This window comes from Ursus americanus, chromosome 10, assembly GCF_024610735.1.
Source record: "Ursus americanus isolate L20-20 chromosome 10, mUrsAme1.1.p, whole genome shotgun sequence".
Classification (NCBI taxonomy): domain Eukaryota; kingdom Metazoa; phylum Chordata; class Mammalia; order Carnivora; family Ursidae; genus Ursus; species Ursus americanus.
In genome coordinates, this window is record NC_142136.1 from 2238642 (window position 1) to 2266181 (window position 27540).

Here is a 27540-nt window from a genome sequence, read left to right on the forward strand (position 1 = left end):
ACTTGCACCCTTACTGTGGCAACTCAAAGTCAGCCCAAGATTCCCATTAAAATGAGTCATTCATGGGACGCCTGGGTGGCTCAGTCGGTGAAGCGTCTGCCTTCATTCGGTTCAGGTCATGATCTCGGGGTCCTGGGATCAAGCCCCGCATCAGGCTCCACACCCAGCAGGGAGTCTGCCTGTCCCTCTCCCTCTGCTACCCACCCCCACTTGTGCTCTCTCTCACTCTCCCAAATAAATAAAATCTTTAGAAATAAATAAATAGAAAATAAATGAGTCACTCATAGCAGAATTCAAGGCCCAGATTGAACAGAGATGGGCCCAGTCGGGCTCCACTCTGATGGCGGGCCCCAGCACCAGCTCTGTGGCCCCCTTGCCCTCACTGATAACGGCAAAGACCAACTCACCCTTCCCTCTCCCCTCCCCAACTCCAGCATCCTCCTGGAAATGGCTGAGGGCAGCACTCTTGGCCCCAGGATGACCATCAGACTTCAGGACTGGCCAGGAACTGGCTCAGAGACTGGACTCAGCCCTTCCCAGGACCTGACCAGGGACTACTAATGAGTTCACCCCAGCCACTCAGTCAGTAAGATTAAGGCAACATTTCTATCGTATCAGCCTGATACCAGCGCCACGTGCTCATCTGGCTACACACCTGCATGGCTTAGAAGGAGGACTTGCGCCCTAGGCCTTGAGTATTTCAACATCTTCTGGGGTCGTGGTGAGGACTGAACAACAGCAACACTTCATACAGTAACCAGAACAGAAGCAACCAAGAAACTTATTTACTGAGACCTTTAGTGTAATGAAAATACTGTTTTTGTTATCAACTAGAGAAAAATAGCAACAGTGAGGTACTATTTCACACCCAATAACTATTATCCAAAAAAAAAAAAAAAAAAAAGCGTTGTCAAGGATGTGAAGGATGTGGAGAAACGGGAGCCCTCATGCACTGCTGGGGGAACAACATGGCAGCTCCTCAGGAGTCCCACACAGTCACCCTAGGAGCCAGCAACCGCCCTCCTAGGCACATAGCCAAGAGAACGGAGAGGACTCACACAGATCTCAACCAGGTTCACAACAACACGACTCACAACAGCAAAAGGTGGAAACAAGCCAAATGTCCAGCAACAAGTGAATGAATACGCAAAATGTGGTTTTGAAGTAGAAAAAATGTTGGGTCTGCCCCTCGGCTCCGGACGCAGGAAATTACCAGGCTTCTGGGAGCTCTGTATCAGGAAATAGGATCAAACACCAAGTATTAGAACAAAAGATGCTCCCAGTGCTCTTATCACATAGGAAATTACCAGGGTCCTGGGAGCTCTAAGAGATGTCACCGAATTGCTCCGACACCACCCTCCTGGTGTCAGAAGGGCTGGGAGGGTGGCACTTAGCGCCAAGTCCACAGAAGCACAAGGGTTCTTATACAGTGGACCCCTGGACAACACAGGCTGAACTGCAGGGGTCCACTTTCGCACGGATGTTTTCAATATGCTGTAGTACTGCAAATGTGCGGTCTCCTGTGCTTTTTTAGCAATGCCTTCACAAAAAATATATGCTAATCAACTGTTTATTTCATCAGTAAGACTTCTGGCCAACGATAGGCTACTAGAAGTTATTTAAGTTTTGGGGGCATCAGAGTTATACAGGTTTGGGGCTGCGCAGCAGGGTCAGCACCCCTAAGCCCAAGTTGTTCAAGGGTCATCTGTATGGAGGAATCTGTGAGGTCAAGAACTGCACAGCCGCACTCAAAAACCCAGCAGTCTTTGCACACAGCTAATGCTGACTCATGACATGAACAGCGAGGCAATGTGCTCAGAAGGACAGCTACTGCCCTGGCACAGCCCCAAGCAGGACAGCATGTGCAGAGAACACATGCTGGGTGCACAGAACTGTCAAGCCACACCTTCCTGACAGAGAACACAGCCCTGAGGCCTCAGAACTTCTAATTCCTCAAGAATCAGACAACAGAAATAAGCGCCAACTACTACTATTCCCTTTCAAAATAATACACGCCTCTGAGTAATTTTTCAGAATAATGTTAATTACAGAAAACATAAGGAAAATGATGCATTTTAATATACAAAAGAAAAACAAAGGATACGTCCTTGCCAAAAGCACCCGTAGCGATAAAAATTAACAGCCTGTGTGATACGGCAAACCCCAAGTCCTTATTTTAAATGGGTATTACGACTGAATGAAATGCTCCTTTCAATGACGGAGACTTCATGCCAGCACGCCAAGGAGGACGAAAGCAAGGATCCCTTAGCTGGAAGCAACAGGGGGAAGAGCGCGACGCCTCCGCCCAGGGCCATCTCCGCACGCTCAGATGGAGAGCACAAGCCCTCTGTCCGCTTTCCGCCTACAGGACAGGCAGCAGCCCCTCCGCCAGGGCCCCACTTACCGCTGGGCTTGATCTCCCGCACGTAGTTGCTGGGAAACCAGCCAGTCCTGCCGTTGTGCGTGCCCTCCCACCAGCCGCCTTCCTCCACCCGCGTGACATGGATGACGTCTCCTTTCGTAAAGGAGAGCTCGTCTTCATTGGTCTGCTGGAAGTTGAACTTGGCTCTCACTACCAGTTGGTTGTTGCTATTGTCAGTCATGTCCTAAAAAAGGAAAGAAGGCGGAGAAAAATTTCATGGCGTCTACTTCACATAAAATTAGATTATGTCTGACTAGTATGAACAGAGCATAACTGTCCCATTCCAACAGCAGAACAACCGCTAAAGTAGAGAAGCAGGTTTCGGACTCCCCGCAGTGCACCCTGACCACCAGCACCGGGTGCCGGTCCCGGAGCAAACCCTCTTCGTGGTCTGAAAGGCCTAATTCCAGCCACGATTAGGCCTACGCCAACATTACACACTGCCATACACGCACTTACATCAAAGTGGATAGAGCATCTCTACAATTTATCAAAAGTTAACACGGTGTGCTGTTTCCAGCATTATTACTTTAGAGTCTTAACTAACCACGTAACTGAACTGTATGGCTGCGCCATTAACTCATTCTCCATTACTGGATTTAAGGTTAATTCTACTGTTTTTCTACTACAAAAAAAAGGCTGCGTTAAAGCTCCCTGCACATCTTTGAACACACCTGTAAATAAGCCTTACATGACATTCAGGTCAGAAAACATGTACGACACATTCTAAATTTCCGTACCAATTTCTGAAGTGCCCTCCAGAGAGGTGCTGTCTGCAGGCGGCCACATTCCCGCCAGCAGTACTGAAGAGCCGGCTCCTCGCACGCTCGCCAGCACTAGACATTGCCCAGCATTCTTCTTTGTGCCTAACTGCTGGCAAGAAATGGTATCTCCTTTTCATTTGCATATTTTCCTCAGATTAAGCAGATGTGCCCATCTCTGAAAGGTGGGAAGAGGGAGGCAGATTGGCTAGAGTTTCTTTTTATTTCCATCTATCCCAGACTGGGTGCTCAAGGCTTGCCACTGGAAACTATCAACAGGAGTAAACTAAACACATCCCCAAGAAAAGCCTGATCTCCTGGTGAAATGAGCCAAAGAGGGGCACCAGGCAGGCCCACTCACCCACAGGGAGGGGTGCGCTCCTCAGCCTGCACCTGGGAGTCCACAGAGACAGGGAAGGGCGTCCCCTACCTACCCCACCAAGCACCAGAGCTCCCCCTGCACTGGTGACATCAGAGAAGATCAGGTAGGGAGTCCCTGCCTTCACTCCCACCAGCTGGCAGCCAATGGCCCCATGTGCCCACACCGGTGTCCCCTGTCCTCCAGCAGGGTCATCGGGGCCCAGCAGGAACCCCAGCAATCCCAGGGGGGTGAGGCTGACCAGACATCCCTGCAAGAACTCTGGAAACTAAGGTGCTATTGGCAGCACAGCCTACCAACACAGGCCAGGACCATCACGTCAAGCCCAGTCAGGGTCACGGCCTGCAAACACGCAAGACTCCGAAGTAGGCTGCAGCACCTCCTCGCATTCCTCCCAAGTGTCGAGAACACAACACAAAGCACTGCTCACTCAGAGAACCAGGACGACCCCACCTGAACCAGCGAAGATGCCGACAGCAGCACTGACATGGAGGAGCTGCTGGGATCACAAAGGACTTTCATCAAAAGGCTTCAAAAACCATTACAAGTTCTCTCAAAATAGAGAAATAAAATAGGAAATCTCAAAAAAGAAGAACTTACAAAATTTACTCAAAACAATGGTGAAAACACGGGGGAGCCGCAGGGACAGTGTGGAAAATGACAGGCCTGAGACGTGCTGGAAGGTGGGTTGAGAAACACGGCTGAACGTGTCCCCAACCTGGCAGAAGACACAAACCTACAGAGCCACGAAGCTGCGTGAACCCCAAAGAAAAGCAGCCCAAAGAAGCCCCAACCAAGTCACGTCGGAATTAAACTATGGAAACGGAAGCAAAGCTTAGAATTAGGATGAAAAAGATATGTGGGGCTATGCAAGCTCTCAAACACGTCACGGCCCACGCGCCCTCTTCTCAAGAAGTTACTGAGAGATGTGCTCCTCCAGAACAGGGGAATCAGCCAGGGAAGAGCCCAAGACTCCACGTCTTCTCTACAGAGGAGGGAGGGACAGGCATGGGTCAGAAGGAGGGGAGGGGAGGGTAACGCAGGAAGACCCCTCAGACGGCAGCTGGCAGGAGCCTGGCGACAACCAGGAGACTCTCAAGCGGCCACAAGACTGCAGGGAGCTCCCAGGGAAGAAGTGAAAAGTCCTAAAAACAGGTCTGAACGTACAGGAGATTCTTAGAAACAGGCAGAAGACCAGGCCGCAGTCGGAAAGGGTGCACGGGAAGCTCACAGGCAACAATGATTAGTTCTGGATAACAAAACGTGCTCAGGCAAGGACGAACAGTCACAGCACACATCCTGGCCATGCTGTGGGTCTGGGACATGGTGACGTTACACAGACCAGACCCAACAGAAGCCATGGGGGAAACTCAGCCAGGAGGAAGGTACGGGCCTGGGGCACAGTGCCAGACCCCCCAACACCCCCACACAGGCTTAAGAAATCAAGCTTCACACGGGCCTTCACTGAGACAATGGGAAAGATGGGAAGCGGCTGGCTGCCTGGCTCCTCCTGCACCAAGTCCTGAAGGACCCGATTCTAAACGAGGTGCATGTGTCACCAAAGAGAGAGAAAGAGAAAGCACAAACAGTGGGACGGGTCTTCAAGAGGGGCAAACAGCTCCTCAAATGTTTAATACTTGTGTATTTTACAATATAAGTTATAAAAATGTACTCATCTAAGTACACCCACTAAATGTTTTATCTAGCAAATTAAACACTTCATACCTACTGCATATTTAATGCTTAGAACATTCAGTAAGGAAATCTCTTCAGCATTTGGCAACACTGAAACACAGCTCTGGCTCACCAGTCACCTCAAACGTGATGCTTGCTGGCGCACCTGAACGGTGAGGGGCAGCTGAAGCCCCCCACGAGAAAGGGTACGTATGTCCCTGCTCTGGGGAGGGAAGCCAGATCGGGCTGCCACGCTGGGTCAGCTCAATTCTGCAAAACACGGTCATCCTGCTTATGTCATCCACCATGATCTTCCTTTCCGTGACCCACCCTGGGCAAGTTCGCTTGGTGTAAATCCCGCACAGAGCCAATCCTGGTGATCAATTTCCCCAACGGAATACAACACGTAACCAAGGACATGCACAGAGCAGGCCCCACGGATGTCAAACTGCCCCCCAGGAATGACCCTGCAGCCAGCCCATCCACCTCAGCTCAGCAACCAGTGCTGAAGCCCTCTCCAGGCACCACACCGACTGGAAGATGACAAATGACGTCAACTACACTCTCCCCACAAGCTGCAAATTCTCTGCAGTCAGGCACACGGTAGGCAAACACCACTGACGTGTCTTCCACTTCAGGGACAGCCACTCCACAACGGAAGGACAGGGGGTCCAAGGTCAGGCAGCCAGCCTAGATCCGTCTAAATGGCTGACTCCACAGACGTCCGCTGGTTCAGCCCCTACTGGAGGCGTTAATGTAAGACGTTGTTCTAAGTAGTGCTAAGAGAGCCAGATGCCAAAGGCGGGATGGAATGCAAGGGGGAGCACCACAGGACGCCGCAAGGACTCCACGCCGCCCTCAGCCTCCTCTCCAGACGCGAACGAGGCGTGCTCAGGTCACTGCCGCTGAGGCCAGGAAACCAGAAGGAGGTATTTAACCACTACCTTACTTTAGATTTCTCTCCTTCCGCTTTTTAAAAGTGCTCCTGCAACTAAAGCTCGTCAGGCATCTGGGTTCAAGCAGACCCCCTACGACAGCACACAATATAGCGGGTGAGCAAAAGCAGCCACTCACAGAACGGGTATATGACATGGGATTCCATTTATGTCAAATACAAAACAAGTAAAGCTCATCTTTACAGTCCAAAATCAGAATAGCAGATGCATTTGGGAAAGGCAGACGTAACAAAGGTGACACTGGTCAGGTTCTGCCTCTCGATCTTACACGGGAACATGTGACTTGTAGAAATTCATCAAGCTGTTATCTAGATGTAGGTTTCAGGTCAGCCAGTGAGGGAAGGAAACTGTGAGGTACACGTACAGCACCTCCTCTGGGAGCAGGAACCTGTCCCCACCACGGATGTTCTTAACAGCCACCTCCTAACGCTTACGCCTGCCAATAGCATGCACGTCCAGATCTTCACCAAGCAACTGACTTTATCCCACGTTCTGAAGTTATCCTAACAACCCAAAACCAGGATATCCCAGAGCACTGCCTTCACACGAACGCCATCCTCTTTTCCCTGGAAGTACCCAGAATTTCACTGAAAGAAGAAAAGCCTGTCAAGGAAAGACCCAATTTCTACTCCAATGGCTAGTATTTCCCAGTCTCGTGATCTCACGTAAATAGTACTTCTCTTAGCTTGTTTCCTCAGAACGTATTCCATCAAACAGAAGATGCCGGCAACTAAACGATGCCCCCTTTGTATTCCAAATGTCAGAACATACCATCAGACGTAACACACCTGCTTCTTTGAGACGTGTAAAAAGGTTTTAAAGAGTTCTGAGAATTGATGACATTAGTACGTTGAACCAGCCCAGTATTCCCATGCTTGCTGGACAGAGGAACTAGAAAGATTTCAACGGTGAGGAACACACGGATAGACGGTCTTACACGCCTTAGAAACTGTTCTGGGAGCTCAGTGACCAGGGCTGGCCCCAGTCTCAGGAGGTACGGGGCACCACAGGGACAGGAAGTGCTTTGAGGGCTCATGTAAGGACTCTCACAAGTGAAGGGGAGCAACCATGTCCCCTCCTCATCTGACTATTCTCTCCACACATGGAAAGGAAACTCAGGAGCCCACAGTCATACTTAACCAGGAGTCAAGGGAAAACTCAGGGCACAAAAGGACAGGAGGAATCCCCAAAGCAGTCAGTACAGTTTATTCACCAATAAAAAAGGATGGAGTCAGCCTCAGACAGGAGGAAAAACAAGACCCAAGTCACAGCCTGAGGCCCCTACTCTCCAGTGCAGTTATGGAGTCCCTCAGTCTGGGGGAGGGGTCCAGCATGCAGCACAGGGGCACAGAAAAGAGCTCAGCACAGGGTGTCGGTGGGGAGCAGGGAGAAGTCGCCCCAAGAAAAGAATAATGAGGAAGCAACAGGGAAGTGCCAAGGTAAGGAAGTTAAAAGCTCCAGGTTAGTGCAAACGAAATGCTAGAACTGCTCAAACGTGCCTACACCACAAACCAGAAACCTGTCTAGGAACAGACGGATTCAGAGACCCCAAAGCAGGCTTATGCTGACAGTGAGCTCCGAGGTGGTGGTCACGCGAGACCTGCTCAACCAGAGGCGCGAGCATGGAGTCAGTACATGTGCCCAAGGGCTCTGAAAGACTACCCTGGAAACACTGATCCTTGCCTGGGGAATGAGTGCCATACACAATCGAGAGGTCACAAAATTAATGTTCAGGAAACCACGAATTGTGTTTAGCTTATTAAGGAAAATTTCAAACAAAGTAGAAGATGATGGGTAGCTGGAGATCACCCATCACCTAGTTGTCGCCCTCCCCCTCCCTCGTGCTCACTTTGCCCATCCCCCACCCCTCTCTGGCAACCATCAGTTTGTTCTCTATGGGTTTGTTTTTGCTTTTTATTTTGTTTATCGGATACCACATGTAAGTGGACTAGTGTGGTACCTTCTCTGACTTATTTCACTCAGCAGTATACCCTCTAGGTCCATCCATGTTATTACAAACAGCAAGATTTTATTCTTCATGGCTGAGTGATACTCCATTGTGAATATATACCACATCTTTACTCATCTGTCTTCGGATACTCGGGTTGCTTCTATACCTGGGCTACTGCAAATAATGCTGCAATAAATATAGAGGTGCACGTATCTTTATAAATTAGTGTTTGTTTTCTTTGGGCAAATACTCAGTAGTGGAGTTACTGATCATATGGTATTTCTATTTTCAACCTGAAGAACCATGATATTGTTTCCCACAGTGGCTGCACCAATTTACGTTCCCAGCAACAGTGCCCAAGGGCTCCCCTTCCTCCACATCCTCGCCAACACCTGTTAATGGTCTTCCTGATCCTAGCTATTCCGACTGAGGTGAGGGGTTCTTTCACACCTTGGTTCTGAGGTGCAATTCTGTGATGGTTAGTGATGTTGAGCACCTTTTCATGGGTCTTTGGGCCACCTGTAGGTCTTTGGGAAAATGCCTATTTGGGTCCTCTGCCCGTTTTTAATTGGATTTTTTGACGCTCATTTGTGTAAATTCTTAATATATTTTAGATACTGACCCCTTATGGGATAGGTCACTTCCAAGTAACTTCTCCCATTCAGCAAGCTGTCTTTTTCATTTGTTGATGGCTCCTTTGCTATAATAAAGCTTTTTATCTTGGTGTACTCCTAAAAGTTTGTTTCCCTTGCCTGAGGAGACACACAAGAAAAAGGTTTCTATGGCCTTTTTCAAAGAAATCACTGCCTTTGTTTTCTTCTAGGAGTTTTATGACTTTAGGTCTCACATTTAGATCTTTAATCCATTTTGAGTTAATTTTTGTGTGTGGTATAAGAAAGTGGTCCAGTTCTCCCAACACCATTGTTTGAAGAGACCGTCTTTCCCCACTGAATAGTCTCGCCTCCTCTGCCGTAGGTTTATATACTTATTTATAACGGACGCACAGCGGCAGGCTCATTTCTGGGCTCTCAGCTCTGTTCCACTGATCTGTGTCTGCTCTTGTGCCAGCACTCTACTGACTATCCCAGCTCTCAAGTGCACTCTGAAATCTGGGTTAGGGTACGCCCAGCGTCGTTCTTCCTCAAGACTGCCTTGGCTACTTCAAGTCTCCTGCGGCCCCACAAACTGTAGCAGTACTTGTTCTAGTTCCGGGGCCGGTACTACTGTGACTCCCGCAGGTGCTGCATCGAATCCGCAGACTGCTTTGGGGGCGTGGGCACGGAAACAGCATGGACTCCTCTAATCCACAGGAAGTTTTCCATCTGTTTGTGTCATCCTCAAGCTCTTTCACTGTTTTTTAGTGTTCAGAGTATAGTCTTTCACCTCCTTGATTACATTTATTCCTTTTTTATTCTTTTTGGCACAATTATAAATCCAATTAAGAAAACAATTTCTCTTTGTAGTGCCCATCATCCAGCTTTAAATATTTTGCCATCCTTATTATAATTTTTAACCCAAGAAAGTTACCTCAAAGTACTAAGGACACCTGCAGAAAAATCCAAAGGCAAAGGTCATCCTCACGCAGCATGGTAAGAAAAGCCTTGCCCCTGCCCCTCTCATCAGCAGCTGATGGGGTCTCTTCCAATCACAGACACCAAACAGAAGGGATGGTAGAGGGCTTTTTATTTCTGGAGTAACTTAAAATTTCTCCAGCTCATCAAAAATTAATCCTACACTTACTGTGATCTCAGTAACATTCACTATTCAACATTACATTAAACTGCATTTTGCTTAAAATTATGCATGTGCAATCTAATCTTCATGTACGCAACAACAAGTAGTTAAAAACAGACACAGGTAGTGGCCCCTGAGTGGTTCAGTCAGTGAAGCATCCGACTTGATTTCAGCTCAGGTCATGATTTCAGGGTCATGGGATTGACCCCTGCACAGCGAGGAGCCTGCCTGGGATTCTCTCTGTCCCCCCACCACCTCATACACACTCATGCTCTAAAATTAATTAAAAGTTAGCACAGGTAAATGGGTGAGGCAACAGGTATTTCTTTACCCAGAGTTTGCTGAGTTTGTTTTCTTACATTTCCCACCAGGAATTTTATAAAAGCTAAATTTAAAATGTTTTTCAGGGGCGCCTGGGTGGCACAGCGGTTAAGCGTCTGCCTTCGGCTCAGGGCGTGATCCTGGCGTTCTGGGATCGAGCCCCACATCAGGCTCCTCCACTATGAGCCTGCTTCTTCCTCTCCCACTCCCCCTGCTTGTGTTCCCTCTCTCGCTAGCTGTCTCTATCTCTGTCAAATAAATAAATAAAATCTTTAAAAAAAAAAAAAATGTTTTTCAAGTAGTTTGTATATTTTTTCCTCAATTTAGAATCAAAATACTCCCAATAGTGCTCTGAAAAATTCACCTAGTGTTAAAGCCTGTGCCTCGTGGGGTCACTGGAAGGGTCATCTGAGGGAGTGCAGGAACAGCGCCTGGAACAGCGCACACAGAACAGTGGCACACAGCATAGCACACACAAGCAGAAACGGTAATGGCACCACTCTAAGGAAAAGCCAGTAATAATGAGTTAGCAGTTTTCAAAAAATTCAGGAACATGTAAAAGTTACGGTGCCTTCCGTAGCTTCCTTTTCAACCCTCCTTCATGAATTAAAGTCAAATTCCCTCCACAAAATACAACTCTAACCAATTTCTTTCTTTAGGGTCACCATTAGCTTACTTAACAATCTTCTTTTCTGTGTCGAAGCAGACAACGTAGCTGTGGTCCCTAAACCCTCGAAGAGTTGGGTTCTCTTTAGACTCTTGTGCAAGACCATTTGTCTCGAACACAGGTTTACTAAATGGTACATGAAAGCAGTCATATGACTAATCAAACTAAGTGCCATCACCCACAAGCTCCAAAGAGGGTTCCACGTGTTTGTACAAGGATCGCAGGGCCGGCCTCTCCGCACACAGTCCCCATTCAGCACTGTACTTCATCTCTGTCCAGTCTCATGGTTACACCCTGTGTTCTAGGCTCACAGCCTGTACCCTAACAACTTAGAAATGAACTTTTCTTCACTTCCCAGGATAACCATTCACTTCAGTTCCTTTTCCACATCACCACCAGCCATTAGAAGGGAGTCCCTCTTTCACCAATCATATCCTGACGCAGGAAACACTCTAAGTCATGCTTTTAGAAAGACCATCTCTTTTGATTCTTCAGCTGTTAGCCATTTTTTCCTTACATATCTAAATTTCTTATTCCCATACTTTCTGTACATTTGCACAAAGCAAATAAAATACAAGAGACCTGGGAAACACCTTAAAGCACCCATCTCTCTATATTAACAGATCTAAGGAGTCTTAAAATATGAGCCCTAAAATATACAAGTTTCTCAGAAGCAGTCAAGTGTAACATGTGGCTACTGTGGCAATGCGGTGATCAGCAAACGCCATACCCAAGTAAAGGAACCACGGACACAAAGCCAGAGAACCCTCCAGCTGGGCAGCAGCACCCGGTTCAGGGGCACACACTCACCTCCCCAACATACCCCAATCATCCACTCAAACTTACCAAACTTCGATACTGGCCCTGGAACAATTTTGAAGTCCGACTGTGCGAAGGCTGAGCTCCCAGAGAGTCAAAAGACTTTATCCGATGAGAAGAGGGCCGGGCACACACGGAGTCACTTCCCAGGCCGATGTCTGAAAAGGTCATGCAGAGAGAAGAGCGAGCTGAGACGCTGGCAAGCATGCACCCTCGCAGCACACCAGACTCTCAACAGGGGCAGCCCCTGGGGAACACATGGCAGAGGCAACAAAAAGCGGGCCACTCATGCATAGAAGACTGTCCACCGCAGAAACGGCCTGCACACTGGACAGAACTATTCATCAGTTCTATAGTATGATTTTCAAATTTCTTAAAGGTTTTATAACTTTTTAATATTTTCCCCTTCACATGGAAAACACAAGCCTCTCAAATTCAGAGCATCCCCCCCAGTACGGATTCCCAACACACCATCCCTGCGCACCCACTTGTCCAGGACTGAACTTCATGGTAGAAACAGGAGGAATTATTTGCAACAAAAGTAAAAGATTCTTGCTTAATAATAAGAAAAAAAAAACCCTTAGAGCTTTTAGTTAGAGACCCTTCTAAGGATTACTTCCTCAGAACGAAGGCAGCCAAGCTTTACGACACAAAGTTCTGGAAGGACTGAAGTAAAGAGGTATGAAAAGTGCCCAGCGCACTCCCTCAGTCTCTTCGTGAGTAGAGACACTCCACTTGGGCCAACCAACAAGTAAATGTTAGCAACCCATTTCTGAGAAGGGAGTTGACTAAAAATACAGATGAGGCCATGAGGAAACTTCCCAGGGAAATCACTGTACCAAGATCCACACACCTAGCAACCTCCTAAAGCTACCACACAAAAGGGGAGCCTTCATTAAAAATATCCTTGGGGCACCTGGGTGGTTCAGTCAGTTAAGCAGCCACTCTTGCTTTCAGCTCAGGTCAGGATCTCAGGGTCATGAGACAGAGCCTCGCACAGGGCTCTGTGCTGAGCGTGGAGCCTGCTTGGGGCTCTCTCTCTCCCTCGGCCCCTCCCAAACCCCCAACTGCCCCCCCACACACACGCAAGCTCTCTAAAAATAAAATATAAATAATAAAATAAAAATATCCTTAAACTGGTCATCTCCAGTTCCTATTTTTCTGGCAGATCTGCTGGGGTTGGCTTACACCGTGTCTTATGAACAGAGTTAGCTGTCAACTGCAAGTCTGAAGCTCTCATAGGAAAGCCCGGATTTGCAGCTGGTCTTGAAGCACACAGGCCGTGGCACCACTGAGGCTACGTCCCCTGAGAGCCACGCAGGGCTGCGCACATCGAGAGGGGCCCACTTACCTGGGCTTCTGTCTGTCCTTCCTGCTGCCCACCTGGCTCTACTGACACCAGAGTCTGGAAACCCAGTCCTCAAACAGCCTTGCCAGCCCAGTTTTAAATCCAGAGCAGAACATCGCTAACAGGCCGCCGCCATTCTCAGGTCCTGCTTCAGGCTGTAGTAATGGCCAGCGCTTTCTACTACAGCAAGGCACAGGCCTCGGGAATCTCAAGCACAAAACCAGCTCCTCAAGGGCATTTCATGGGGATTCGGCCCAAGGTGGCAACGCGCCATACCCCTGTTCTCGCCTGACTCCACCTTTCAAGGGACCGTTTAGTGCAATGGAAGAGTCTCAGGACATCCCTATTTCCTGCTGTCTTCTGCCCAGTTAAAAGGCAAGTGTTCACCAACATACCCAAAGAACACAAGGGTCTTTAAGTGGCAGAAGTAAAGGGAAAATATGAACATATGACAAGGCCAACAAACCTGGAACCAACAGCTGCAACTGTTATTATTCAGTCATTTAAAAGTGAGATCTAAAAAGACAGGGTCACTTCCATCACGCTGACTTCAGGGACAAAATTTAAGAGCAAATAGCCCAATATAAGAGCAAGAAGTTCTTGGGGTGCCTGGTGCGCTCAGTCAGGTGTCCAACTGTCGATTTCTGCTCAAGTCGTGATCGCAGGTCGTGGGATGGAGCCCCGCATCAGGCTCCACACTCAGTGCAGAGTCTGCCTGCAATTCTCTCTCTCTCTCTCCCGCTGCCCCTCTCCCCTCTTGCACACCAGGCACGCTCTTGCTCTAAAAAAGGGGGGTGGCCAAAAAGCCCTTTCCAGCTGAGAGGTTTCCAGTGTCAACACTGAAAGGAAGAGTACCAAGTTTATCAGGTTTATTTTGCAACTTTCCAAACGGGTCTTTGTTGAGAACACCTTACATCTCCTAAGTGTCCAATGCTCTCAAGGGTACGGGAGTAATACTTGTGCACAAGAGAGGGAAAAAACAATGGTATCGTGCTCAGGAGACGTCAGATCTGGGCCACGTTCATGACGAGGAGCACCCACCCAAGAGCACGCCCCCCCCCCATCTTCCCTAAGCTGGCACCTGTTCTTCAACTGCAGGGAGACCAAGCAAGCGGCGGCAAGGCCAAAGTGGTCCTCCTCCCTCCTGAGCAGCCACCAGAGAAGGAGGCCCTGGAGACAGGGGGTCTCTGTAAAAAATGACGTGCAGATTGCCTCTGTGTCTGCTGCTCTCGGCCCTGCCTGCACAGAGACCCCTACCAGTCCCAGGACACGCACATAAAACTGAGGCCCAGGTGGCTTATTAAAGCAGCCGGCAGTCAGGACCCACACGGCGAAGAAATGCAACCGTGCCCGCTCTGCATCGGTTTCTTCCGTTCGATTCCAGGATCTATGATTTCCGTCACTGCATTCCGCCCACTGTTACACAACTCTCTTCTAATCTGGTTGTTCACATTAAAGCTACATCCGTTACAATGTGGGATAGAGAAGGCAGCTTCAATGCCTAATAACCTTTATAAAATGCCCTCAAGTTCTGTGTGTAAAACATCAAGTCGTAGGATGATTCTAACCATGTCCATCTTTGTATCCCCTTCCGGAACTTCTCCGTCCTGGTCTCCCTCCCTCCTCCTGGATTTAGATCCTCACCGACTTCCCACACTTGCTCACAGAAGCTCCTAACTTATCAACTGAGCCAATTCCCCCAGATACTTCCACCTCAATAGCCCTAGGAGACTTTCAACTTTAAACGACACAGTCAAGCTGAGAAAACACAGCCATATCAAAAGCCCTGCCCGGGGATGGCAGGCAATGTCAGGGGCTCTGTCTGGGTGGTGCTCCCCACGCCCCACCCCATGCCTCTGCACAGGCAGGGGCAGCAGCCAGACAGCCCGCCCAGCGAACAAGTTCTAGGAAGCGGCACCTGAGTCCCTGCGCAGAGCGCACCGAAAGCTGGCGCTGCAGCCCACAGTGCTCTGACGGCTCCCCCCACACCCCATCTGAAGGGCCAGGAAGAAAATGACAAGAGCCCCTCACAAAATACACTTGAGGTTTCTTATCAAGAGACCTCAAGGTCTAACTTGCTCCTGTAAATCTGAACCTACAAATGTATAAAGTTAAATGGAAAAAGAAAAGGGACTTTAAAACACAAGAGCCACTAAGTCCTTTAGCTCTCTAAAGACAGAGCTTCTCGGTGCTCAGGGGGCAGGCGGGGCCTCCCTCCAAGAAATCTGCACAGAAGCTCTCCTGTCCTCAGAGTCTCGGAGCCCAGCTCCATCCAGGCCCCTCCAATGAGGGATGACCCAGGCTCACAACACTGCAAACGCATAGCCTGGGCACCCTCATCACCCTCAGCAGGCCTGGCCCAGGTAGGGGTTTACTGCAGGGCCCAATTCACTGGCCACTTCCCTGGCCATGATCACCCCTCACAAACAGTCTCTGGATCTGCTCCCTAGACATAAGCTTTAATCAGCATAATCTTAATAAAAACCCAGAGAAAGTGCTTCTAGCTCCAAGACAGCCCATGAGTCTGCCCACGTGAAAAACACTTCTCCTCTACTATCATTTCAACTAGACATCTTTCCGCCCACACAAAGGAAAACACCTGCTATCCACCACAGGACCTAAGAGGAAGACTTTGATCAAATAAGAAAAGCACATCACAGCAAAAATTACAACCAAATATGTAATGTGATAGCTTATTTTAACAATTCAATAGTGCTCACTTTTGCCTTGCCAACTGAAAAGCAAATGTTTTTGCCCTTTTGTCTTCCCACCCCCTCAAGTTCAATAAAAAATTCTTACCTGCTGTTACTTTGTTTAGAGTCACTAAGGAACTGAGGACCTTGTTAAAATTCTGCCCCTGATACAAATCATTTGCATCAAATGTCTGAAAGGAAAAATTAAACAAGTTAGTAGGGTCTTATATGTCGGGTGCAGGATAAACGTAGTTCTCACAGCAATGAGAGGACCACGGCAGGATCCACTGTGCAAGTCCCAAAGACGCAGCCCGACCCGAAGGCTCAGACCAGTGAACGCGGCTTCCAGCGGAGGGGCAGGGGTCCCACCACAGTTCCTCACGCAGGCACGCTTTGGTCCGGGACACGGCGAGAGACCAGCTTCATAACCATCCACTCCCCATATGTCCCCAAACCCCTTAGCGAGCTGGGGAGGAGCCCACCCAGAGAGGGAGCTGTGGCTGCCAGCCCTCGGTGGGGCTGAGCTGACTTCACAATCCTGTCCCAGCCACAGTCCGTGTCACAGCTAGGCACAGCCAAGAGAAACCCAGAACCGACAGCACGAGGAAGGGAAAACAGAAGCAGGTTCCAGAAGGGGGACAGCTCTGAGGGGGCACCTCCACCCTCCAGGCACAGCCCTGAGGCCAAACCAGGACTATGTAGTCTGCGTCTCCTCCGACCTCAGCCACTACAGAGCGGGCACACGGGAGAGTCGGTCCTGGCACTGTCGCGCACACACACACAAATAACACGCCTGATACCTTACAGCTGCTCTATGATGTGTGCGCACACGCCAGTGCACACAGATCTCACTCCCAAATACTGCCTGAAGACTACATGTAGCTTCTGATCACCGAGGAACCTCCACAAAAAAATTTTAGTCAAATCACCTACAACTGCGCCAGAAAAATAATGAAAAGATTTCTTTCAGAGATGTCGATAACAAAGATGTGTTTAGATACCCAAACGTAAATCGTGTCAACAGCCTTCCAAGTTTCTCACAATGGGGCAGGAATGCACAAACATCACCAGTCATCCCAGGAAGGAGTAGCAGGAGGAGGGCCCCAACTTCCTCTCCAGGCTGCCTGCCACCTCCTCCCCTCCCCGCCCTCCCCTTCCTCCATCTCACACATCCTGCCAGGAACCCCCGTCTCCTTCCTGCCTCCCAGCACCCATCCCTTAACTCTCTCACAGGACTTCTCCTGTGAGGTGCCCTAACCAGGCTCTCCCAGTACACTCATAACAATGACAACTTTATGTTCCAAGAGTGTATGCCGCCCTACACTGTAAAATCTATAAACCAGATTTCACGACACCTAACATCTAGCAAAATGGCCAGCCCACAGTAAAAACTCCAATGTTTGCTGAATGGAAAATGTACCAATCAATCCACCCATCCACCCTCTGTTGTTAAATGTCACTACAAGGGACATTGATGTCAAGAGCTGCTAAGAGAAGCCATTCCAAATCTAAATGCTGCCTCCCTCAAAAAATCTTCAGTTAATAGTCTTGTGTATTTAATTTCTGAAATGAGTAAAAATCATGAGGTTGGGTTTATTTAAACATGGGCAACCAAAAGGAAAACCAAAAATGAAAAAACTTCAAGAAAGGAGGCCATCAAGTCATGGAGTCAAGGGAGGAGCTGAACACACAGCTTGCCTTTCTAAATGCTGAAAGAAACTGAACGGAGCCCTAGCGCGTAAGTGTGGCCGCATCTACGCGCTCTGTACAGTTCCCGACGCCGTTTCTCTTACAGCGGACACACACGGTAAGGCGGATTTCATGCCAGCCCCTGCCCGTAAAAAGTATGCCTCAGAACAGAGCATCTTTAGAATCAGCTTCTGCAACACAGAATACGAGTCATTTGTTGTGATATTCAAGAAATTCCAAGCCAAGTGATAGCACGATCTAGGCTGACACATCCACCTACATTTTTAATGTGTTAGTTGTTTTTTGGGTTTTTTGTTTTTTAGAGAATTAAGAGTATTAACCTCAACAGGCGTCAGCTTCCTCACATGTAGAAGACGAACACCCCTGCACAGCTGTGACATGCAGCAGCAGCTCATCTGCAGGTCTCTCGGCTCTAAAGCTCTCACTTTAGAGATAGAAAAATTAAATGTGTGGCATTCTACGAGAAGAATTCTACATAAAAAGTCTACTAACCTTCATTGTGGTGAGGCAGCAGCAAGTCACAAAACCCAGAAAAACAGGATGTTGAAAACTGAAGTTTCCTGTTATTCCAGAACTATATATCTTTCTTACTTGGATATCTGGAAGCCTCTGGTTGGCTGAAGCTGCCCGCCAATGGGCTTCAATGTGACATCAGAACTTAAGTGAATTCACACGTGTACCACATTTCTTAACAGGAAACTACACAATGAGAGGAGACAAGTGCTTGCCACTGAGAAAAAACACATATTCTGGATCAAGGAAATGTTCTGACTAAAACCCTTCTCTAGAAAGAGACAGCAGACTATTTCCTGAATCAGGAATCTGTTCAACAGAAACCAAAACCAGAAAAATTTTCGAGTATATAGTTTATACTATGGGAACAGGAGCAAAGTCTTGTGAGGACTTTTATAGAAAGATCTCAGCAAAAGTAGGTCCACGTGGAGAAGGACCAGGACACTCAGCACACTAAATTACCCGGGGGCACTCAGTGCCCAAGGGCACCCGCCCTACCTCACGGCCGAACCATGGTGCCCAAAGAGCAGCACATGCCCACCCTGGCTGGGGTCACGAGCCAGCAGGAGGGAAGGAAGTAAACACCAAGGTCCGCCTTTCCTCAGGTGGCACCGGGAGCAGTGGTTCTCGGGGCGGGCTGCATGGTAGATCTCCAGGAATTTAGAAAACCAAGATACTCAAGCCAAATCCCAGCCCAATTATATCAGCATCTCTGAGGAGCAACCTCCCATCAAAATGTTAACACTCCCCAGGCAATTCCGCCCAGCTCAGGGGGAGAAACATGCCCCTGGAGAGACAAGGAAGGTGTGAATCCTCTCCCCAGGCAGGCTCACCCCCATGACCATAAGGACAGCAAGGACGGAACACTCAATATCCCAGAGACCTTGGAAAAGCATATTGCCAAAACTCACCTCACCTTCACATTTAAGTGAATTAAATGTACGGCGGAATCCAATATTCTCAAAATAAAATTATCCTACCAGTTTCCCCCCAAAATAGTAAAATATTAAAAAATCAGTAAATTTAATGTCAAAAGAAACCAAGAGTGACACACAGCAAACATAAACCACAGGGAAAGGCAGACAGAAGGGTGCAGAGCTGCAAGTGAGGCACGGAGGTGCTCTCCACAGCGCCTCCTCGAGGGCTCACCAGGGCGAGCTGCCCACCCTGCTCTGCTGGAAGGCTGCCCCCCTGCCTGTTCCAGCCTCAGATGACGGGAGGCACGGAAGTCCTCAGCACCTTGGGTTCCTCGCCCTTAGCATGGGAAGGAAGAACACACACTGGCGATGACAAGGATAGGAAGCAGCAACGTGCAAATGTCTCGCATTCTGGAAAAGGAACGAGGTGTAAAAACTCTGAATCAGGGGTGCTTGGGTGGCTCAGTCGTTAAGCGTCTGCTTTCGGCTCGGGGCGTGATCCCGGCGTTCTGGAATCGAGCCCCACATAAGGCTTCTCCACTAGGAGCCTGCTTCTTCCTCTCCTACTCCCCCTGCTTGTGTTCCCTCTCTCGCTGGCTGTCTCTGTCAAATAAATAAATAAAATCTTTAAAAAATAAATAAAATAAAATAAAATAAAATAAAATGAAAACTCTGAATCAGGTACGCCAAGCCTGTGGTTTCCTGTAAAACTGACATATCAGTAACTACATTTTACCAAAGAAAATTGTTTTCTAAAACACAGCTACCAAGAAAAAAGCATCCTGGATGACTGGGGGTGCTGTGGAACAGACACCTCACAGACCATCCAGAGAAGGGAGTGCAGGTGTCCATACCACATGCTGCACAGGGCGGCCCCATGCGCCTTCTGGCCCCGCCCTCCACTGCTCTGCACCAGCCAGGTTTCAGCTCCGGCTCCCACAGGAGATGACCCCACTCCATCAAAGTGCTTGGGTTCCCATCCTCAAAGCTGCTGCCTCTCACAGACTAGCTCTCTTGCTCACACCTTTCCACCTTGACGGCGTGGACACTGTGGCACCCCGAGGCTCCTGGACAGAAATACACCAGCCCAGAAGAGGAGAGTGCCCCCTCCCACACCGGCCTACACTCGGGTCTGCTCACAGTGGGGACGAACTGCACCTGCTGCCTGGGACTCCTCCCTGTCACCAAACAGCCACCCCCCTTGCGAATGCTTCCACAGAATGGTCACTCCCTGCACTGTCTGCCCAACACTCAACTATTCAAAGCCCTTTCACACAATTAACTCTTGGGGCGGGAATCATGGTCAACCTCACCCCAGCGCATTTTTAACACAGTGGGAAACAACCACAAATCCAAGCAGCACAGGCGGCAGAGGTAGGGGTGTAGGCAGCGTGAGCCTCAGGGCAGCTGCTGTGAGTGGGGCTCATGCAGAGCAGACAGACGCCGCCAGCAGCGGAGGAAGTGCTGCCCCCTAAGGCCGCCACAGCATCCCGGCTAGTGGGCCTGACTGGGGAGACAGATCTCCTTGCAACAGGAGGGAAACGATATTAAATCTGAGACTCTCAGTCGGGGGTCCCGCCTCCCCAACCAGGAAGGGGCTGCTAGGAACCTGCCCACACAGTCTGCAGCCCGAAGAGGGCCAGCCTCCCCTGCCCCGGACTCCGGCACAGTGGAGGCGGCAGCCGCAGGCCAGCTACACACGGTGCTCACCTACATCTTGGCCCCCAACTCGGGATCTGCTGGATACCCGAAGGAATGTGGGGTTCCCTCACAGCTGCAGCCTCTGGCATGAGCTCTGACGGCACCACAAATCTACCAAAAACTACCCCATCAAGGAACAAAGGCTGTGGCTTTCTCCATCAATCCCTCCACCAAAAAAAGCAGGAGATTAACACAAAATTAAGATAAAAAGTTCCGAAATTCAAGTTGATGAAAGTGTATTCCAGAAGTACAATTACAGGCAGAGAAGTCTGAAGAGAAACATGCACATACAGACATGACAGAATCACCCCAAAACTAAAGACTTCCTTTATCAGGGGAAGATGCCAAACATCAAAAAGATTCTAACTAAGAGCATACTCTCCTCGATTCAATCAGAGCAGGGCACTGCCATCATCTTTTTTTTCTTCTTTTAAGATTTTATTTATTTATTTGACAGAGAGATAGCCAGCGAGAGAGGGAACACAGCAGGGGAGTAGGAGAGGAAGAAGCAGGCTCCCAGTGGAGGAGCCCGACGTGGGACTCGATCCTGGAACACCGGGATCACGCCCTGAGCCGAAGGCAGATGCTTAACAACTGCGCCACCCAGGCGCCCCCTGCCATCGTCTTTCTAAGAGATCAGAACACTTTTCCCCCAGGCTTGGCCAAACGCCCCCAGGCCAGCGGGCAGGCAGCACAGAACGTCACAGACAGTGAACACCTCCTGGGGACACCTCCCTGGCCAAGCGGTGATGTCAGGGTGGACAGCGGCTCTCGGAGGGGATGCAGCTGTGTCCTCCAACTCCACTCGAAGACTGAGCTTCATCAACAAAAGAGCACATCACTAAGCCAGCTGACACCAAAAGCTACCAACGAAGGCTCCAGGCTGTTTCTCTACCAACACCGGCTAGTCCTGGATGTCCCCCAACAAGGTACAATTTGAAAGAAAGGGGAGACTGATGCAAAGGGCTCCGAACAGAGCAGAACGGGCAAGACATGAAGTGGAGACCAGACAGAACACAAGCCAGGCTGCGGCACACACAGTCGCCGGCCACCCCATGTCACTCTGAGAGAACAGGAAAGTTAGTCCATGAGAGCAGATGTAAACCAGGACCATCCCAGACAAACCAGGCTAGATGCCCCCCCCAAATCTAGGAGCTCCCAATGCAAACCAGGATGAAGGGCAAGGCAGGACAGCACATGCGCACGGGCCTGCCGGCCTGTGGAAGCTCACTGCACGGCCTGGACACCACCTTCCTCACCGGAGGAACAAAGACTCCACTAGCCCACCTGCAAGGGCACCTCTGACACACGACACCACTTAAAGGATGACCAGCCCTTGGGAGGAAAGGCAAATCAGGGTCCAAGGAGTTAGCAGAGGAGAAAATGTGGGGGAGCAGGGTAAAGGGTGGCAGGGTCACAAGGTGGCCTTTCTGAGACTTTCGTAAAGGCTGCACGAGAGGGGAGACACCGCACAAGGCCACAAAGGAGGAGCAAGGCACTCCTCTGCACACTTGTTTCCAGGGAAAGGAGGCTCCAGGCTCTGGATGACAGGGAGATGGGCAAAGCAAAGTGCCACAGACCTGGCAGGACCCCCTTCCCACCTGCAGGCAAGAGGCACGCACACGCGAGCGGCAGCCTGCCCTCGGAAAAGGCCGGAGGCCGCCAGCAGCTCTGGTACACTAGCACCTGCCACAAGAGAGCAGAAAGGGCTTCGGAAAGAAGGGGACAAATAGGTATGGTCTCAGATGTGGGGACACTCAGCTACAGACGGAAAGCAGCAGGGAGAAGGTGTGCCACCTGTGTCAGGAGGACACCAGCTGGCCTGAGAGGCCACCTGCCCAGCGTCCCTCCCTAATCTGCCTGGAAGAGGACCAGAGGAACCAGCTCCTCAGAGCACCCACCACGCTGACCACTCATCCCCAGAAATACTGTCAGTGACATCACCAGAAGGGTCGACACAGGCCATCAAAGACCTGAATATCTGGCCCAGATTCACCTTCCTAGCCTTAACTTCTGGTAGTCCTCTAAAAATTTTCTATTTTGACATATTCCTTATTTATATGGTCACATTTAAATACCAAGGTTAGCCCCTGAACACCAGAAATCAGGAAGGCTCGCCTGTACAGGAAAATGGGGTTGTGTCACACAGGTCAAGCAAGCATCACCAGCATCCATGTGGCAGGGCAGTGCCAGGAGGGTGACCCCCCGTGTGTATCCGCGAGAGCACCCAAATGCATAAACCTCTACCTCGATACAGGAGGACTGTTTTAGGAGGAGCCACTGTGGTTTTCAGGAAAGCCTGAACCAACAGAATATTGTTGTAAAATAAATAGGTTTCAAAGACACAAGTGCTAAGAGCAGATGCTGACCCAATGTGGAACTGTCACAGTCATCACACTGTTTTCGAACTTCTTTGTCTAACTCAAGGTCACTGCAGCTGCTGTGCCTACACGCTCCCCCACTCACTGCCACGCCTTCCCTGGGCTCCGGCCAACGAGATGTGAGCACGCAGACACGCACCCGCTCCAAGCAGGACGAGGCACACCCGCCCCAAGCGGAAGCTGGAGGAGCCTTGGGGTGTTTCAACCAACCTCCCTGGTCTTTTCCTTTCAAGGAGAGTGGTAGCAGCTCCAGTCTGGGCCTTGCCTCAGCCTGGATCCCAGAGCACAGCAACACCTCACCTGCAGTGAACATGTCCCCGGTGGGAGAGCCCCTAGTGTCCGAAGCCTTGGAGACGTGGGGGCTGCTGATTAACGCACCTGGCAAGAACTGGCCTGGCACCCATACGCCGCACTGCCCCCAAAAGCACTGATTCTTGAAGGGGAGAGAGTACATCTTCAAAACACACACACACACACACACACACACACACACACACACACGAAAGATAATAAGTGAAGCGGTTAGGTCACTTGAGAGTCCGGCCATGTTAACACCAAAGGGCAAACGTTGAAAGCTCTCCGCTGGCTGAGACAGACTTCTCCGTTATTCAAAACAGGAACAACTGTTCCCCACAAAGTACTTCTCATTCCAGAGCAAACAAATTTCCCTCCCTTCCCAAACTCTGGACACGGTCATCACGTAAGTCCTAAAGGGAGAGGCTTTACAGCAGCCTCGGAGAAGCTGCCTGCCAGCCAGCCTGAAAGCTCACTCCTGCCCACCCACCCGGGACCGAGTCACAGCCTGTGCTAGGTGCCCTACGAGCCAGCAGAGGGCATCACCACCTGAACCTCCAGGAGCCCTACTACTTGTCCATGTCTACACAGCAAGTCACTGAGACCCCGAGGCTTAGCCCAGCTCCCTCACAGGTTGCAGGTGTCAGGAGTTCCAAGCGGCCCCACCGGGGGAACACGGCTCTGGTCTCTCAGAGAGGTGGCCTGAAGGCGCCCCGGGGCTGCGTCCAAACCATGGCTGTGGAGGGTGGCCGCTCCTCCAGTCTGCACAGCAGTGAGGCCAACAGAGAGGGGGTGCAAGCACGCAACAGACAGGACACCGCGGTGCCTGCAACTCGGGAGCTGCGCAACTGCAGACCCGCACGCCAGGCCGCTCGTGGGGAGGCCCCAGCGCGGCGCCACCTTTAGGAGGGAGGACAGTGCTCGAAAACCACCGGGGTGTCCACCCACCATGGGAGCCCTACCCTCGTGTGCCACCCCTCTCTCCACATCCCCTGACCACACCTTCTAACCAGATGGTCAGGTCTAGCAGCCATCCTGCAGCGGGGACACCCCTGACAAAGAAGGGGGACAGGGTTCCCACTAAGGTCACCAACTTAGTAAGACCTGAAAGGCTCTCCCAGCCAACACTGGTGGGCCTACCTCACCCTGGCTTCCAAATTCACGGACAGTACTGGAAATCAGAACTACCTCCCACAGGATAAAGCAGCAAGTTTTATAGCAAAAAACAGAGCATGTTATACATCACACAACAAAGAGGTCATCAGTTAAATCTTTCAACCGCCAGTGAAACTCAAACTGGCTTAAAACAGCTCCAGCTGGTGGAACTAACAAGTCAAGAGAGCAAGAGCCGCAGCACAGAAACTGGAAGCTTGGGGCCATCTTTTCAGTCTCCTTTCCTTGGTGTGGGCTGCAGATTCGGGAATGTTCTTCCTGGTGAGGCAAAGCAGCCCCAGGCCACAGCCAACAAGCCTGCCATCTGAGGAGCACATGGCTGGCCTGGAGTCACACGTCACAAGCCCACAGCCACGGAGGCAGAGCAGCTCGGAGCGCCAAGCGCAAACCCACAAGGGCGCCCCCACCCGCACAGTGCCCAGGCTGCAGAGATGCCGGAAGACGTGGCAGCAGCAGTATTCAGGTTACCTCGGCCGCCGTCCACACCGCCCCCCCGAGGCTCAAGAAATGCAGCAACTCCGCCTAATCGCACCCCACCACCACCACCACTCTGGCCCATGGTGCCCTCAACAAGGAGGGCACACACACCTCAAAGATGCCACTGGCTGAGGACACCGAAGGCTAGACCCAACAAGAAAACACCAGGGAACGGAAAGGAATGCTCTCAGGGCTAACGGAGAGAGTCCCACAGGTGCGGCTGGCCAAGCACGTTCAACTCACCTAGCTTTAACACTCCAAACACGAGACAGCTCCTCCAGGGAGTTTATGAGAAAGCTATTTTTGATGCAAGAAACTTACTTTTGGCACAGTTCTGGAGTCTGGTTCGCAAAGTTTAAAAATACAGTTTTGTCCTATCACATTGTCAAAAGGAATCTGATTTTGTGACGAGACGAGTAGAGAAGAATCTTTAAGTCATGCTATTTCAGTTTAATGCAAATGGTCCATACTGATGGGGATATGTGAAGAACAGGACCCAACAGGGATTTCGCCTCCTTGGCTTCTGTAGGTTTCGTTCTTAATTCTGCCTACTCCTACGCTCCAGGATAAAATTAGTTTGACGATGGATTCTATCAATACATACCGCGGTCACCCAATATGCCCCCAAACGATTATTCATTTTAAAATGAGAACTAGAGCCTATCTGATTTTGTAGTTTCCACTGTATCAATGCCCAAACACAAAAAAAGGACAGGGACCACCCATGTAAAAAGAAACTCCAGACACATCTTTTAGGGAGTTTCCAGGAAAAGGGGGGTGACAAAATCCTAAGGAGGGCAGGAAGATAACCAGCACAATGAAAGCATCGGTCAGTCTTCACCCTCCATGGAGGAGCAATGGTCACAAGCAGAAACCACGAGAGAAGCTGAAGCACCGCCAGGCAGGGAGGCCCCTGGGTGCTGTGAAGACTTCATGACCAACTTTGTTTTACAAAGGAGAAAACCAGGTTCCCGGGCTCCAAAAGACTGTGTAACAAAGGACCCAGGAGAGCAAAGACGGGAAGCAGATCAGTCACTGCATGTGTCCTCGGCCGCGTGCATGCATGTGTGCAGGTCCGCAGCAAGCAGGGCAGCGGGAAGGGGCAGCGGTCGCAGACACACCCGCACAGATGCGGCACCCCACCAGCCTACACCAGGCCCCTAGTCTGCCTGCTGATGCCAAGGAGGCAGGCCTGCAAAAAACAGCCCCCACTAGTTGCCAAACTGGGCTCTGGGCAGATGCGCAACCTGCTAGAGCTTAAGATAAGTTAGGTGTGAACATTTAGAGCCAGAAAGGTAATAAACACATTGCATTAAAAACTTAGAGCCAATCATTACAAAACTCAAACTCTGAGAAAGGTCTCAGAGATGGTAAAGTGAACACACACACTACTCTCATCCCTCTCGAGGTTCCACCAAAATGACAGAAAAGGCTTTAAATAATAAAGGAATCTATCACAGTATGAAGGTCCACATTAAGCACTTCCCGATAGGACCTATGAAAATACGGATCACCACTTGTGTAGAATTCTTACCTAAAATGTTTAACGTGAACCAGATGCCACCCAGACCACGGGCACTCTACAGGATAATAACCACCCTGGCCTCCTCAAAAAACGTCAAAGTCCTAATCAATGATAAAGGTGGAAGAATTGTTCTGGAAACTAAAGGAAAAGGTTCTCATTTTAAAGATGGACGTGCTAGGTATTGAAAGGCAAATATCCTGAGGTCTACCACACAGTTTAAGTGACTAGCAAAATAAAAGTACCTAAATACTCAGAGCAAAAGGGCAAAGTGTCTGGATGGTAAACTGAGTGAAGGCTCAGGGTGCTCGCACTAGTCTTCCACACTGTCAGCTTCAATTTTTCCAAGAAAAGGGCAGGGGCAGGTTAGGAGGTTCATCTGAGCACCCCCAACTATTCCCAGAATCTTTTAAGTAGAAAATAAAAGCATTCACTCGCCACCCACACAAGGACTCAAAACGAACAATCCCAACAGGCCCCGTGTCACTTCAGGGTCCCCATGGCTGCCTCACCCACCCCCTTCCCACCCCCTGCGCGCTGGGCTGGCCGGGCCCGCAAGGAAGAGGCTGGAGGAGAGCGCACTTCCCACCGCCCGTCCGAAGCTGGGCAGGATCCTTGGCTCTCCTGCAAGCATGGATGGAATCACCACAGTTCCCTCTCCCAGCCAGAGCTCTCGGGCCTCACCAAACCCGAATCTGAGGGACTCAATGGGGTCAGTTTTAAAAACCACACTAATTAAGTCAAACTCTCCAGGGGAACCCTGGAGTCCATATTTTAAAAGCTCCCCACTCTGCAACCCAAGTGGACACTCCCTGACAGTCCTCCCTGAAGGGAAGGGGACAGGCGCCCTCAGCCTCGAGAAAGGGGGAAACGCCAATGCCCAGCGAGTCCTGTCCTGCCACTTCAAGGACAGACGAGGGAGGTTCTCTGAACTACCCGAGAAAACACTCAGCACACGCTAATATAAAGTACGTTGGAAGTACATATTCTGGCAAGAAAATTATTTTAAAAAATAACATAGCAAGGGCAATTTTCCTATCTAAATGTGGTCTGAGAGGCTTCGGGTTTGGTCTTGCTTTGTCATCACTCCCTGGGAACTGGTCTGCTCACTGGTTCCCAGGATCTGC

At 50.0% G+C, this 27540-nt stretch overlaps 1 protein-coding gene across 13 annotated transcripts in view; it reads right to left on the bottom strand.

The window, feature by feature from the left end:
- Positions 1-27540, bottom strand: part of ARHGEF7 (Rho guanine nucleotide exchange factor 7) — a 126485-nt gene that overhangs the window by 58666 nt on the left and 40279 nt on the right. For 5 of the 13 annotated variants that reach the window (XM_045772913.2, XM_045772915.2, XM_045772916.2 and 2 more), the window contains 3 exons: positions 15832-15916; positions 11712-11842; positions 2405-2606 (listed from right to left, as the gene is read on the bottom strand). In XM_045772913.2, the coding sequence (XP_045628869.1) occupies positions 2405-2606; positions 11712-11842; positions 15832-15916 (418 nt within the window). Of the gene's footprint in view, positions 1-2404; positions 2607-11711; positions 11843-15831; positions 15917-17927; positions 19336-27540 lie in introns of those variants that run through there. The other 8 variants (XR_006775470.2, XR_006775471.2, XM_045772914.2 and 5 more) reach the window with 3 other exon arrangements.